The following is a 15553-nucleotide window of genomic DNA, read 5'->3' as shown; positions in this document are numbered from 1 at the left end:
GTGGAAGGTGGACACATGGCAGATGAAATTCAACCCAGAAAAACGTGAGGGGTGATACATTTTGGTAGGAAGAATGGAGAGAGACAACATAAGCTAAATGGTACAATTTTAAAGGGGTGAAGGAAGAGAGAGACCTGGGGGTGTTTGTGCACAAATCTTTGAAGGTGGCAGGTTAACATGGCAGTTAATGAAGCATATGGGATTCTGGGCTTCATAAATAGAGGCATAGGGCAGGATTTTCATTGGGCCGTGGAGGCGGGATTGGAGGCGTCTGGGGGATTAAAATCTCGAAATCGGGGGGGCACGATCCCATCCCACCCCAACCCGCCTCCATGCTAGTTTCAAAGGATGCGGATACCCGACCTGTGCTGGGACCCGCCTCCCCGAGGCGGGAAGGGGATTAGTGCCAATTAACTGCCTGTTAACAGGTAGTTAACAAGCAGTTTTTAGCCTAATCCCTATTTTTATTGCTGAAGTGTGGGATTCCCGACGGCTCCAAACCATGCCAAGTTAGCGAGGCGGACCGTCGGGCTGAAGGACTTGGAGGGTTCGAGATGTCCAGTGTTCAGGTGAGTGATGGGTGCATGAATGCAGAGGTAAGTGTGTTTGGTGTGTGTAAAGTGTTTAAAGAAGTTTAATTACCTTTACAGCCTTCCTTCCTTCAGGTCTCGGGAGTCCCTCATCTCACCGGCACAGAAAGCAGAATGGCAGCGAGCTGTCAAAAGTTGCAGCATTCAGCTTTCTGTTCTGGAGAGATCTCTAAATCAGCCTGAGAGGAAGGAATTAACTTAGTGTACAGATTGTCAGTGCTTGACAGCTTCAAAGAGCTGTCAAACGCTGATATTTCATCTGTCAAAAGCTCTTGACAGACGAAATGTCAATCTGTGACATCACCTGTTGCCGGGTGGCCCTTAATTGGCCTGCTGAGCCCGCTGGGTGGGCTCAACAAGGTCAACCAAGTGAAAATCGCGTGGGTTGGCCACAACTTGATGGAGGCGGGACTACAACCCCGAAATTTGTAGTCCCGCCTCCTACACGCCTCCATCATCAAAATCCAGCCCTATATAGAGTACAAAAGCCAGGAAGTTTTGCTAAACCTGTATAAAACACTAATTCAGCCCCAGCGGGAGTATTGTGTCCAATTCTGGGCACCATACTTTAGGAAGGACATGGAGGCTTTGGAGAGAGCACAGAAGAGATTTACTAGTATGGTTCCAGGGATGAGAGATTGCAGTTACGTGGATAGTCTGGAGAAGCTGGTCTTGTTCTCCTTAGAGCAGAGAAGGCTAAGAGGAGATTTGATAGAGATGTTTAAAATCATGAAAGGTTTAGATAGAGAAACTGTTTCCAATGGCTGAAGGGTTGATAACGAGAGGGCACAGATTTAAGGTGATTGGAAAAAGAACCAGAGGCAGCATGAGGGAAAACTTTTTTATGCAACGAGTTGTTAGGATTTGGAATGCACTGCCTGATAGGGTGATGGATACAGATTCAATAGTAGCCTTCAAAAGGGAATTGGGTAAATTCTTGAAGGAGAAAACATTGCAGGGATATGGGGAAAGAGCGGGGGAGTGGGACTAACTGGATTGCTCCTCGAAAGAATTGGCGCAGACTTGATAGGCCGAATGGCCTCCTTCTGTGCTATACAATCCTATGATTCTATGCTGCTATCAGATCATCTTTGAATTTGATACAATTTTGACAGCTCTATTTGGAGTCAAAATAGCTGCAGGAAGTGTGCAGCCTGGAGCTAGCCAGCCTGGGGTGAAATAGGAATTGGCTGGGGGGAATGTAAGATTGCTTTCATGAAGGTATCCACTGAAGAACCCCAATTAATAAGGATCACAAGCTCTTATCAGTAAAGATTGATTACAGCCAAATGCACCAGAGCTTCTTTAAATTGCAGTTTACCTCCCAAAACTGAAAACCTAATGAGTTCATACGTACCAGATGTGATATCATGGTTTATGCCTTCCACGGATATAGTAGCATTAGAAATTGGGTTACTTTGATGGTCTCGAACAAACCCTTTAACACCACGGTGCACCTGAAAAACAATCATGACTAGGTCATTACTGGCTAACGGCATCTATAAATCTTCACCTGGAATTTCTGCAGGGACGTCTGCGGCGGGAGAGTTGCTTGTGAACTGTTTCACTCTCCCAAAAATCACCACACACGAGGGAAACAGTGGAGGGGAAGAAATGAGGAAAATATGTATCTGCAAAATGATTTTTTTGTTTTGCACTGGATGACACTCAAATTACACACCACAAAACAAAACCAAGACAACAAAAAGCCAAAAAGATAGCCTTGAAAAAGAAATGTTCTGCAGCTATGGTTAGAATCTTCTACAGATACACGACTATAACAACTTTATCTTTGTATTTAAAGCACCCACAACATCCTTATCTGTGCCTGACCTTCCACACACATGAATAAAATGACTGCAAGTTAAATATTGTTCGTCATGTCTCCAGTGCTGGAAATGAATCCATTTTAACAGAGAATACGAGGCCAGCCACGTAGAAATGTCACACATTCTGCAATTACAAGCCTTCCTGAAATAACCCGCAATTCAAGCATTGTACACATGAAACGCAATCTACGGAACGTGCCATTTCTCCGGGGGTTTCCACCAAAGTCATGGCAGGAGATGGTGGTAACCACTGCGGCAATTCTACCCCTTGTACACTGTACGCATTGGGTGTGTGGCGTATCTTCTGACTAATTTGTGCAAGCCTTAGATTATTTTTCCATGTCTATAGCAGCCTAACCAGTAGTCCTGAAAGGAACTGCTGGAGGCCACTGAGAAAAGGTAAGCTCCTCCTGGCTCTGCAACAATGCTGCAGGATGCTGCCGGTCCGGGCTCACCCAAGTCCCATTCGCCATTGGCCGCTTTTACAAAGGCCCCGACCAGTGAGCTGCATCAGGATGCCCGGCTGGTGTCCCCAGCTCATCAGTTTTATGTAGGTGAGGCCCGAGGCCCAATTTTCGACAGGCCTCGAGCCAGCATCTTTGGCCGCGCTTTCCAGGATGTGCAGCCCACTTTGCGCCAGTTTCTCCCTCTAAGTGTCTAGTTTAAATACGAGTGTGAGTGTTTGTATGTAGGTAACATACAGCAGAGGTAGCTTACAGAAAGAGGAAGAGAAAAACAGTTGCAGGTCAACTAGAAAAATGACAATAATAGTGTACGAGATATATGGAGAGAAAGAAAGAGTGAGACACACACCAAAGAAAAAGAGAAAGACAGAACAGAAAGTAAAGCGGAGAACTGAAAAAGAGGGATCAAGAGAGTGTGAGAATAGATTAGCGGGTAACGTAAAAGGGAACCCAAAAGTCTTTTATAAACATATCAAGAGTAAAAGGGTAGTCAAAGGAAGGATAGGGCCAATTTGGAACAAAAAAGGAGATCTTCTCATGGAGGCAGAGGGCATGGCTGAGGTACTGAATGAATACTTTACATCTGTCTTAAGTAAAGAAGAGGATGCTGCCAATGTTACAGTAAAGGAGGAAGTAGTAGAGAAATTGGATAGAATAAAAAGAAATACGGAGGAGGTACTTTAAAGGTTGGCAGCGCTCAAAATCGAAAAGTCACCAGGTCCGGATGGGATGCATCCCAGGTTGTGGAGGAAATTAGGATGGAAATTGCAGAGGCTCAAGCCACAATCTTTCAATCCTCCTTAGATAGGGGACTGGAGGATTGCAATTGTTACACCACTGTTCAAAAAGGGGAGAGGGATAAACCCAGCAACAACAGGCCAGTCAACCTGACGGCAGTGGTGGGGAAACTTTTAGAGACAATAATTCAGAACAAAATTAATTGGCACTTGGAAAAGTATAGGTTAATAAATGAAAGCCAGCATGAATTTATTAAAGGCAAATTGTGTTTAACTAACTTGATTGACCTCCTTCATAAAGTTACAGAGAGGGTTGATGAGGTTAGTATGGTTGATGTTGTGTACATGGGCTTTTTGAAGGCGTTTGATAAAGTACCACATAATAGACTTGTTAGCAAAATTGAAGCTGATTGGATTAGAGGGGGAATTGGCTGTGTGGATACAAAATTGGCTAAGTGACTGAAATCAGAGAGTAGTGGTAAATGGCTGTTTTTCAGACTGGGGGGAAGTATACAGTGGTGTCCCCCAGTTGTCAGTGTTAGGAGCACTGCTCTTATTGATACATATTAACGACCTGAACTTGGATATACGGGGCATCATTTCAAAGTTTGCAGATGACACGAAACTCGGAAACGGGCAGACACATGGCAGATGAAATTTAACTCAGGGAAGTGCGAAGTGATACATTGGAAGGAAGAATGAGGAGAGGCAATATAAACAAAATGGTACAATTTTAAACGGTGCAGAAACAGAGAGACCTGGGGGTGTATGTACACAAATTTTTGAAAGTGGTAGAACAAGTTGAGACGGCTGTTAAAAAAGGCATATGAGATCCTTGGCTTTATAAATAGAGACATAAGCAACAAATTTATGTTAAACCTTTATAAAACACTGCTTAGGCCCCAGCTGGAGTATTGTGGCCAATTCTGGGCACCACACCTTAGGAAGGATGACAAGGCCTTGGAGAGGGTGCAAAGGAGATTTACTAGAATGGTACCAGAGATGCTGGACTTCAGTTACGTGGCGAGACTAGAGAAGCTGGGATTGTTCTCCTTAGAGCAGAGAAGGTTAAGGGGAGATGTGATAGGGGTGTTCAAAATAAATGAAGGGTTTTGATAGAGTAAATAAGGAGAAAATTGGGCCCTGGGGCTGAAAGGTGAGGGGAGCAACCGGGACTGATGATCAGTTTAGGGGTGTGTGGGACTGTGGGATGGGTTTGGGGCTGTGGTTGGTATTGGGGTAGGTTTGGGGGTGTGGGGTGGTTTTAGGGGTAGGTTTGGGGGGTGTGGGGTGGGTATTGGGGTAGGTTTGGGGTTGTGGGGTGATTTAGGGGGTGTGGGTGGGTATTGGGGTAGGTTTGGGGTTGTGGGGTGATTTAGGGGGTGTGGGTGGGTATTGGGGTAGGTTTGGGGTTGTGGGGTGATTTAGGGGGTGTGGGGTGGGTATTGGGGTAGGTTTGGGGGGGTGGGGTGGGTATTGGGGTAGGTTTGGGTGTGTGGGGTGGTTTATGGGGTGAGGGGTGGGTATTGGGGTAGGTTTGGGGGTGTGGGGTGGGTATTGGGGTAGGTTTGGGGGTGTGGGGTGGGTATTGGGGTAGGTTTGGGGGTGTGGGGTGGTTCAGGGGGTGTGGGGTGGGTATTGGGGTAGGTTTGGGGGTGTGGGGTGGTTTAGGGGGTGTGGGGTGGGTATTGGGGTAGGTTTGGGGTTGTGGGGTGATTTAGGGGGTGTGGGGTGGGTATTGGGGTAGGTTTGGGGGGGTGGGGTGGTTTATGGGGTGAGGGGTGGGTATTGGGGTAGGTTTGGGGGTGTGGGGTGGGTATTGGGGTAGGTTTGGGGGTGTGGGGTGGGTATTGGGGTAGGTTTGGGGGTGTGGGGTGGTTTAGGGGGTGTGGGGTGGGTATTGGGGTAGGTTTGGGGGGTGTGGGGTGGGTATTGGGGGTAGGTTTGGGGGGTGTGGGGTGAGTATTGGGGGTAGGTTTGGGGGGTGTGGGGTGGGTATTGGGGGTAGGTTTGGGGGGTGTGGGGTGAGTATTGGGGTAGGTTTGGGGGGTGTGGGGTGGGTATTGGGGGTAGGTTTGGGGGGTGTGGGGTGAGTATTGGGGTAGGTTTGGGGGGTGTGGGGTGAGTATTGGGGTAGGTTTGGGGGGTGTGGGGTGGGTATTGGGGGTAGGTTTGGGGGGTGTGGGGTGGGTATTGGGGGTAGGTTTGGGGGGTGTGGGGTGAGTATTGGGGGTAGGTTTGGGGGGTGTGGGGTGAGTATTGGGGTAGGTTTGGGGGGTGTGGGGTGGGTATTGGGGGTAGGTTTGGGGGGTGTGGGGTGAGTATTGGGGTAGGTTTGGGGGGTGTGGGGTGGGTATTGGGGTAGGTTTGGGGGGTGTGGGGTGGGTATTGGGGGTAGGTTTGGGGGGTGTGGGGTGGGTATTGGGGGTAGGTTTGGGGGGTGTGGGGTGGGTATTGGGGGTAGGTTTGGGGGGTGTGGGGTGGGTATTGGGGGTAGGTTTGGGGGGTGTGGGGTGAGTATTGGGGTAGGTTTGGGGGGTGTGGGGTGAGTATTGGGGTAGGTTTGGGGGGTGTGGGGTGGGTATTGGGGGTAGGTTTGGGGGGTGTGGGGTGAGTATTGTGGTAGGTTTGGGGGTGTGGGGTGGGTATTGGGGTAGGTTTGGGGAGTATTGTGGTAGGTTTGGGGGTGTGGGGTGAGTATTGGGGTAGGTTTGGGGGGTGTGGGGTGAGTATTGTGGTAGGTTTGGGGGGTGTGGGGTGAGTATTGGGGGTAGGTTTGGGGGTGTGGGGTGGGTATTGGGTAGGTTTGGGGGGTGTGGGGTGAGTATTGGGGTAGGTTTGGGGGTGTGGGGTAGTTTTGGGGGTGTGGGTATTGTGGTAGGTTTGGGGGGTGTGGGGTGGGCTATGGGGTGGTTTTAGGGGTAGGTTTGGGTGTGTGGTGTGGTTTGGGGGTGTGGGGTGGGTATGGAGTCACTCCATTGGAGCAAAGGGAGGATTTTGAACCATGCCGCTCTACTGCACTGGAAACAGCTTCAGATTTGAATCCAACCAACCACCATCTCGCCCCATTTTTATTTACATTGAAGTCAATGGATGAGATGTCAAACGGGCTCCTGACTCGCTATCACCCATTTTACACCATCGCACAAAGTCAAAAATCTAGCCCAGTGAACTAGAACTACTCTCTCACAGCCCTTTCTTTCTCTCTCTCTCTCTGTCTCTCTGTATCCGTCTCTCTGTATCCGTCTCTCTGTATCCGTCTCTCTGTATCCGTCCAGTACTTGCCCTATGGGTGAGATTGGGAACCCATTCACCCGGTTCACTGGCCATGGACTTATGCCAAAACAATTCAGTGACACCTCCGTACACACTGGACATGGTGCCACTCTCCACGCTCCATTTGGTAATGCTTCACCAGTAATGCAAACTCCCATGAACTTGCGAGACACGCGATTTTTAATGAAAAATTACCCCAACTTGTGAAGAGTGATGATAACGGGTAGGATTTTTAAAAACATTTTTGTAAAGCATTTTCAGATGTAGTAATATAGTTTTTGTAAAGAGCTGTGACCTGTTGGAGATTAAATAAAGCCACTAATGAGGTTTATAAACGAAAAAAATACAAACTCATGATTTCTCACCAAATCTGATGATTTTGAAGAGTTTGTCTGATGATTTATGAGACGGTGGGGTTGGCATTACTGCGACAACTTGTATTGATCTAGCGCCTGTACCCCAGTAAAACGTCTCAAGGTTCTTCACAGGAATGTAATCAGACAAAAATTGACCGAGGTATTCGAAAGGGTGGCCAAAGGCTTGGTCAAAGAGATAGGTTTTGAGGAGCGTCTTAAGAGAGGAGAGAGAGGTGGAGAGGCAGAGAGGTTTAGGGAGGGAATTCTAGAGCTTCGGGCCTAGTTGGCTGAAGGCATGGCCGCCAATGGTAGAGCGAAGGAAGTGGGAGATGCCCAGGAGGCTAGAAGAAGAATGCAGATTTCTCAGAGGGTTACTGAGAATTTCTTCGGAGCTGCTCCTGTTTCACTGGCATAACTTTGTTAAAAATCTGGTGGAAAACGCACGTAAACACAGATTCCATCAGACTTCCATGAAGTCACAGCGATGAAGAGGGAGCAGCTCTGAGGACATTCCTGGCCTTTATTGCAATATGTGTTCCACTTGTCAATTCTGGCTTCCCTCTTCTGTCCGGTCTCATGATCAAAATGCAAAATGAGATTTCTTACAATGTGATCTGGATGATAACCTCTATACAATTACTTTAATCAACTTCTACAACCGTTCTTGCATGAGTCAGTCAACTTCGTCAACAGGGTTGAAAGATGAAACACATTGCATCATTAAAAAAAATTGGCATATTCACTCACAATCATTGCATCAGATCTGGGTTTCAATTTGTACATTAGAGTCACATATGCCTTGTGTGGCATTAAATTTCATGTGAGCCAGAATGAATTTCAAACCATCTTTATTTAACCATTAGAGAGCAGTGTTCATAAATAATAAGAGTAACATTTTGTAATTTAAAAATTATGCCTGCTCATTATCATTGTGATATTCAGCCCAGTGCTGAACACGCTGAACTCTGGGGGAGGTCGGGACTCGGGGCCAGCATTGGGGGGAGGGGAGCTGGAGATCTTGGCCAGCATCAGGGGGAGATCAGAGAGGGCCTGGAGGTTGGAGTCATGAGGTCGGAGACGATAATGGTAAGTAATTACCTTTTTATCCGTTCGGTGCGGTTTAACATTTGTTTTCCCGGGAGTAAACATCGCTGGTGCTTGCTGCTTCAGGCGCAAGCCAAATTTGTAAGAAGTAGCAGAAGCAGGCTTTAGGCCCCTTATTTGAATATGTTAATGGCCTAACACTACTTCAGACAAAGGTAAACGACACCTCTTTCTTTCCCCCTCATCAATATGGCATCCGGCATGGCTCACGCCGGAAGTGGCTGGAAGTGAGGCAGACGCCATTTTTTCTACAAAACCAGCCATAACAGTCGGTGCTAAGGTGCCGAATTTCAGGCCCGTTGCTCCTTGGTCAGGAACCTATGAAGGCAGGATACTTCTCAGGACTCCATTGCTGCTGTTCCTGAATCGGGCACTAGGAACGTCACCAGAGTTTCCTCCTGCGGAGAAGTTCCTGCCCTCTGCTCAGTGCCGACTGAGGTTAGACCTTGCCACATTCTCACCTCACGGCGATTTTGCCGCCGCCGTTCTTTCGGACAGCCAAGGCAGCCACTTGAATCAGACGTGAGCCTCATACATTTACACAAATCGGGGTCCTATGGGGGGGAAATGGAGCCCTTTAGGGCGCCAACTTCGCCGGAAAAAATTAGTGCCCCCATGGCTGAAATTCACCGGTAGCGCCTCAAGAGGGAAGCGGGGCGCTACTGCAAGCGACCCGCCTCCCTCTTGGGGGCGCTGCGAGTGAATATCGCGGCATTACATGCCGCGGTACTGCAGGCCTTCCTCCCCTTCTTAAAGGGGAGAGGCCTAGCGCAGCGCGACCTGGGACCCAGTTGGGCCACCGGGGATCGGAGTGCCGGCAAAAGAGCCCGGCACTCAAGAGAAGTGCCGGGCTCATGGAGCGCAGCCGGCACTCCACGGGGGGGGCTGCAAAGGAGGCCGGGGATGGCACAGGGGCCAGCAACAAAAATGGTCGCCTAGCACCTTCCCTTTAATTTGCGCCACTCCGGCCGCAAGTAGGTCCCCCTGACCCTGTCGGACATAGCGTTCGGTGGTAAGTCAGGGGGCGCTACCGAAGATCGCGGCCGGGGTGCGAGCGGGACGCTGTGCACAGCGATGACGTCATCGCCAGCGGCGCAGCGCCGCGGGGTGCTAACGGTTACTGCCGCCACTAACCTCCCGCTGAATTTCGTGGGAGGCGTTGGCAGCGCCACGCCCAGGCGCTAGTTGCTTTGCGCCCCGTTAGCGCCCTCTTAACGGGAGGTGCAAAGCAACCGAATTTTTAGGCCTTAATGTACATAGGATCCTAATGTCATTTTAACCACCAACTGAGTGGGGTCCATACTGCAGCCGCTCTGATCAGTGAAACCTCGTCTGAAAGCAGAAGAGGCCCTGTAAGGTAACCGTTAATGAAAGAAAGAGTGAACTTGTATTTGTATAGTGCCTTTCAGGACATCAGGACGTCCCACAGCACCTTACAGCCAATGAAGCACTTTTTGAAGTGTTGACACTGTTGTAATGTAGGAAACTTTCTTTTGTTGGGCCAAGAGGAGCAGGAGTGGGCCTTTGGGCCCCACAAGTCTGGGCCTCTGCTGCCCAGGGCTCCCACCCTCCCAGGGCTCCCACCCTCCCACCTGCGAGAGGCTGACAAACTCCTCTGCCCGTCCCCCTACCCCCTGCAACTTACTTGGGTGTCAGCAGGGGCCTCTCAATCATTAACTGCTGGCAGCTGCCTTTTCCCACCCATATTTATACGGGCAACTGGCTGATGAGGTCTGAATGAAGCCTGGCCATTAAAATCAGCTGGGCAGCCCGCTCACCCAGCCGGCTTCTCACCTGGGAGTTCAAATATCCCCTTTAGACTCAGCTGGTCACACCCAGACTACTTTCTGAGCGAAACAACATTTTGACTCGGAATAAGTGTATCGGTAGTTATGCAATGTTACGCCCCAAAATTTTCCCTTCAATTTCTCCCTTTAGTTCTCCGGTGGTACAGATCCACAGCCCTCAGGACCTCAGCCAAGTGGTCATTCTTCACATAGGAGACTCGACAGTGGGTGTCAGTAAATATTCAGCAATGGTGACAAATTATAGTTGAGCCCAGCCCTACTCTCGTCTGGTCTCCACACAAATATGTTTCCAGCAGAGGTCGCTGGGTAACATGAGTGAGAACCTCCAGTCTAGTGGCAATCTAGTTTCATCCCAAATAAGCTCAAGTTCTTTACTTGCTGGCTCATTTGAACACAATGAAAGTATAGACATGGCCATCAATCACTTCAGATTTGCACATCCTGTATTAATATAGCAACATAATGTAAATGATGAGGAAAGTGAAGAGTGACTCATTTTTAAATGGACTTGATCTAATGTCACCACATACTGGATTTTTTTCGCTAACCTGCTCAATGTAATTAATGAGAGAGTCTTTATTCTCCTTCCAGTACTGTGGAAGTGTGTCTTCTGGTGGGAATTTTTCGCAGCTTAGTTCCACTGTGATCTCAAAGCAGTTACTGCTCAGGTAGTTGAAATCTTGCATACCTGGAAAATAACAAATTGCAAAATTACAAGATCTGACAATGTTAACTGTTTGGGATATATATGGACAAAGAGCAATGGTGCAGTGAAGAAAAGCACCGTGACATGGAAATATGCTGTACAAAGCAGGAAGGCCCCAGGTTCAATTTCTAATCTGTGCTGAGTTAGTTGATCTCAAGCAGGGTACCTAGTTAACCTCAGTGTCCCCAAACTAGATAGGGAAGTGTCTGCTGGAGTTCCTGCTCCAGAATACCATTTGGTGACCTCTGCTGGAAGTACATGCATATAGGGGACAGCAGGCAGGCATTGTTCCAAATACCAGACTACATTACACAAGGTGATAGATCTGAGACACATTCCTCATCAGACTGTTTGTGGACTGACATCTTGAATATAACACTCTTTCTACTTCCTGGAGGGCTGACCTTTGCCCAGATCCTCCCATTCAGTCTGTCAGCAATCATTCTTCATATACACTGGAGTGATTTAGAACCCTTCATGTACAGTACCTGACTTGGCACAGCTCAGGCAGTCATACATAAGCTGTACTGATTGTTCTTACTAACATTTTAGTTAAGCTTAAAAAGGTGTTGTGAAAGATTTAGCATTGAAAGTCACTCTCACACCACACTAACTGGCACGTGTCCAGTTAAAACTGGTACTTTCACTCACCTGATTCTCCAAAACTACTAAAAGTAATAATCCACTTTAAAAAATCCTACAAAACTAATAGAGCTCCCAAGTGCGACAATGGTGGTCTGCGGAGTGAACCCACGTATTAATCAATGAGTGCAGCCATAGACTATGATTAGAAATTTTATTTTTCCAATCAGGATTTAATGTCCCATTGGACAGCTTGCAGGCATCATGAGAAGTTTTTTTTGAGAGATCCACCTGAGGGGCATCAGGCAATGAGTCAGAGGGGAGCACACAACCTGATGCACAGAGCTCGAGTGGCCAGGAGGAGCTAAGGGTGGAAGAGAACAAGCCAGATGTTGTTGACCAGAGGGTCGGGAGATGCTGGCCCTTAGTTGAATAAACCGAGATCTCACTGATCCTGCTTTTAAAAGAAGAGTGCTTGCAAAGCATCACATGTGCGTGCCGCACTAGGGACGGGATACTGGAATGTACAACAGATGGCAGGTCAATCAGACAAGTCCCCTGACCACATCTGCAGCACCACAACAGTCTTTGCCTGGCTGTAGTCCATCTTGGAGCATGTGGCAGCTTCACTGCGATCAGCAATGGTTGTCCCCGTCACTAAGCCCTTAAGGACAGTTTTGCTTCTGCTATGGATGCTCAGACTGATACCATAGCAGAGTGGAGTACTAGATTGAAGAAAGCTTCTGTCTTCTAAGGGTTACAGTCAACCATCTCTGAGCTTCACAGATCTCATTGGGACCATTAGTCTTCCTTCCCTTAAATTAATGCTAAGCAGAGCCTGTGCCGTGTACCAGTTAGTGGCCATTAACAGAGGGGGGTCAGGGTTATCTCATTTAAACTAGAAAATACATTCTAAATGGTAACTCAGACAATGCTATAGTTGCCTTGTATCCATTCGCTCACATCCAGTCCTGTCAGCATCCTGCTGCTTCCTTTCCTAAAATGCCTGCAAAAGTCCCTAACCACAAACATTAGTTCTGTAATCATAGGGCATAGATGTACTTGGTGACTGATGCATTGGTTAGTTCTACAGACCAACATTATGCACTTTTTATGTTGCTGGGTTTCCTTCTCAAAAAAATTAATTGTGAAAAATCTAGTTGAATAGTTCTCAATGGTAAACTCACTGAAAAATGTCAGCAGCTCTCAATTGCAATACTGTTACTTTTCAAAAATATTTCTAGCAATGTATGGTATCATAATAAACTTGCACAAAAAGTATCATTTTCCAGCTAATGTAATTCTTTCCATCATTCTTGCCCCAGAAGTAAATTTGGAACAGATTTGATATGGCTGGCAGTGATTGGTCTGGTGGAGTAGCATGCAACATGCAATAGTGCAAAAAACAAAGCTAGTATTTGTAAAGGTTATGCAGCCTTCTGTATCTGACAGCAAAAATGAATCCAATATCGTATTGTTGCGGCTGCCTCGGAACACGAATGGAGGCCGAACCGATCTGAGGAACACATGGCTTTTATTACATTCTCTTGAGAGATGGCTGCCTCAGCTCCTCTCTCTGCTAAACCCGAAGACAGACTGAGGGCGACACCCGCGCTTTTGAGTACACACTGAGGGCGACGCCCGCTCCTTTGTCATGCCTTAAAGGCAGCATGCTTCTTAAAGGCAAGGTGCCCGATTTATTGTCCACGGACAGAAAAGTGGATTGCGCCCGTTTAGGTGGCGATCCGCCACACAGCTCCCCCCAGAATCTGCTTAGGAGGTGTGGACGAGACGGTGCGGCGGTCTGATGGGCCGGCCGGAGCGGCTCTTGTAGGACGCCGGTGGACGTGGAACGGCCGGGCGTGGAGCAGCCGGGTGTACTGGCTTGAGGGCAGGTCGGCCGCATGGCAGTGGACGAGCTACTGGGACCTGCTCACCAGGCTCCGAGTGTGCTGGCTTGAGTCGGTCAACCGACACTTTTTCAGTCCTGTCGCCCACTTGTAGGTCAAAAAATTTGTCCCCAGCCTGTAGCACTTTGTAGGGCCCGTCGTACGGGGGTTGAAGGGGTCCGCGGTGGGCATCGTGCCGGACGAAAACGAACCGTGCCTGGTGCAGGCTTAGCGGGACGTGTGAGGTGGATTCGCCGTGCCGGGCAATGGGCACCGGGGCGAACTGTAGCGCCGGTGAGGCGAAGTCGGGGCGTTGCTGGTCGGCTGACCAGGGTGTCGTGGCGGTGGGCAGGAACTCGCCGGGTACGCGCAGCGGCTGGCCGTACACGAGCTCTGCTGCCGATGCGTGGAGGTCTTCTTTAACCGCAGAGCGCAGGCCGAGGAGAACCCACGGGAGTCGGTCGGTCCAGGCGCCATCCTGGAGGCTGGCTCGAAAAGATGCCTTCAAGGATCTGTGGAACCGCTCACACAGTCCGTTGGCTTGGGGGTGGTACGCTGTGGTGCGGTGAATGGTCACCCCGAGATTGCGTGCGATGGCGGTCCAGAGTTCAGAGGTAAATTGCGGACCTCTGTCCAACGTCATGTCGGAGGGGACGCCGAACCGTGCGACCCAGGTGCTGACGAAGGCTCTGGCAATGTCGGCGGTGGTGGTAGAGGTCAGTGGAATTGCCTCGGGCCAGCGCGTGGTGCGGTCGACGATCGTCAGCAAGTGCGTGTGGCCTTGCGACGGCGGCAGGGGCCCGACGATGTCCACGTGGATGTGGTCGAATCTACGTGAAGGGACGGTGAACTCCTCGAGGGGTGCTTTCGTGTGTTGCTGCACCTTGGCCCGTTGGCAGGCTAGGCAGGAGTTGGCCCAAGTACGCACATCCTTGCGAAGGCCACGCCAGACAAAGCGGTTGGCTACCAATTTGATGGATGCGCGGGCGCCGGGGTGGGAGAGGTTGTGGAGAATCTCGAATACCCGGCGGCGCCAGGACGCTGGGACGACGGGCCGAGGTTGAGATAGGGATATGTCGCACTTGACCGTGACTGCGGTCGGGCCGCAGGCGACGTCGGCCAGGCGTAGCCCTGGTAAGTTGGTAGGTGCGGAGAGCAGATCAGGGTCCGTGAGCTGGTCTGCTGCGAGTTGAGCGTAGTCGACTGCCAGGTGTGCGGCGTGGATGGCGGGGCGGGAGACGCAGTCGGCTACCACGTTGTCTCGGCCGGAGACGTGTTGGATGTCCGTGGTGAACTCGGACACTGCCGCGAGCTGGCGCTGCTGCCTGGTGGACCAGGGGTCGGTTGTCTTTGCCATTGCGAATGTCAGGGGTTTGTGGTCGACAAACGCAGTGAAGGGGTGGCCCTCCAGCAAAAACCAAAAATGGCGGACCGCCAGGTACAGCGCGAGGAGCTCGCGGTCGAAGGTGCTGTACTTGACCTCCGGGGGGCGTAGTTGGCGGCTGAAGAAGGCAAGTGGTTGCCAGGTGCCGTCGACCCACTGCTCGTACACGGCGCCGACCGCGTGGTCGGAGGCGTCCGTGGTGAGCGCTACTCTGGCATTGGGCCGTGGGTGCGCGAGCAGGGTGGCGTCGGCGAGCGCGGTCTTGGTGGAGTTGAAGGCGGCTGATACGTCTGCCGTCCATTCGACCGCCATCTTGCCGCTCCTGCCCCGGAGGGCTTCATACAGGGGCCTCATGAGGGACGCCGCTTTGGGGATGAAGCGGTTGTAGAAATTCACCATCCCGAGGAACTCCTGGAGTCCTTTGATGGTGGTGGGGCGGGGAAATTGCTGGACGGCCTGCACCTTGGTGGGCAGGGGAATGGCCCCAGCATGGGTGATGTGATGGCCGAGGAAGTTGATCTTGTCCAGGCCGAACTGGCACTTGGCTGGGCTGAGGATGAGCCCGTGGTCGCTGAGGCGCCCGAACAGGATGCGAAGGTGTTCGAGGTGTTCCTGCTTGGAGGAACTGGCTACCAGGATGTTGTCCAGGCAGACGAACAGGAACTTCAGGTCCCGAAGGACCGAGTCCATGAGCCGTTGGAATGCCTGGGCCGCATTTTTGAGGCCGAAGGGCATCCGCAGGAACTCAAAAAGCCCGAAGGGGGTGATTACGGCCGTCTTGGGGACGTCCGCGGGGTGGACGGGGACTTGGTGGTAGCCGCGCACCAG

At 50.2% G+C, this 15553-nt stretch overlaps 1 protein-coding gene across 1 annotated transcript in view; it reads right to left on the bottom strand.

Annotated features, from left to right (window-relative positions):
- Nucleotides 1-15553, bottom strand: part of cpe (carboxypeptidase E) — a 217502-nt gene that overhangs the window by 16310 nt on the left and 185639 nt on the right. The window contains exons 6-7 of the mRNA XM_085962005.1: nt 10713-10852; nt 1948-2047 (exon numbers count right to left, since the gene is read on the bottom strand). Of these exons, the coding sequence (XP_085818131.1) occupies nt 1948-2047; nt 10713-10852 (240 nt within the window). The remainder of the gene's footprint in view (nt 1-1947; nt 2048-10712; nt 10853-15553) is intronic.

Source organism: Somniosus microcephalus, chromosome 2 (genome assembly GCF_052327205.1).
Source record: "Somniosus microcephalus isolate GS21.2 chromosome 2, FLI_Smic_1.0, whole genome shotgun sequence".
Taxonomy (NCBI): Eukaryota; Metazoa; Chordata; class Chondrichthyes; order Squaliformes; family Somniosidae; genus Somniosus; species Somniosus microcephalus.
The sequence above is the reverse complement of the archived record's forward strand: the minus strand, read 5'-3'. Positions and strand labels throughout refer to the sequence as shown.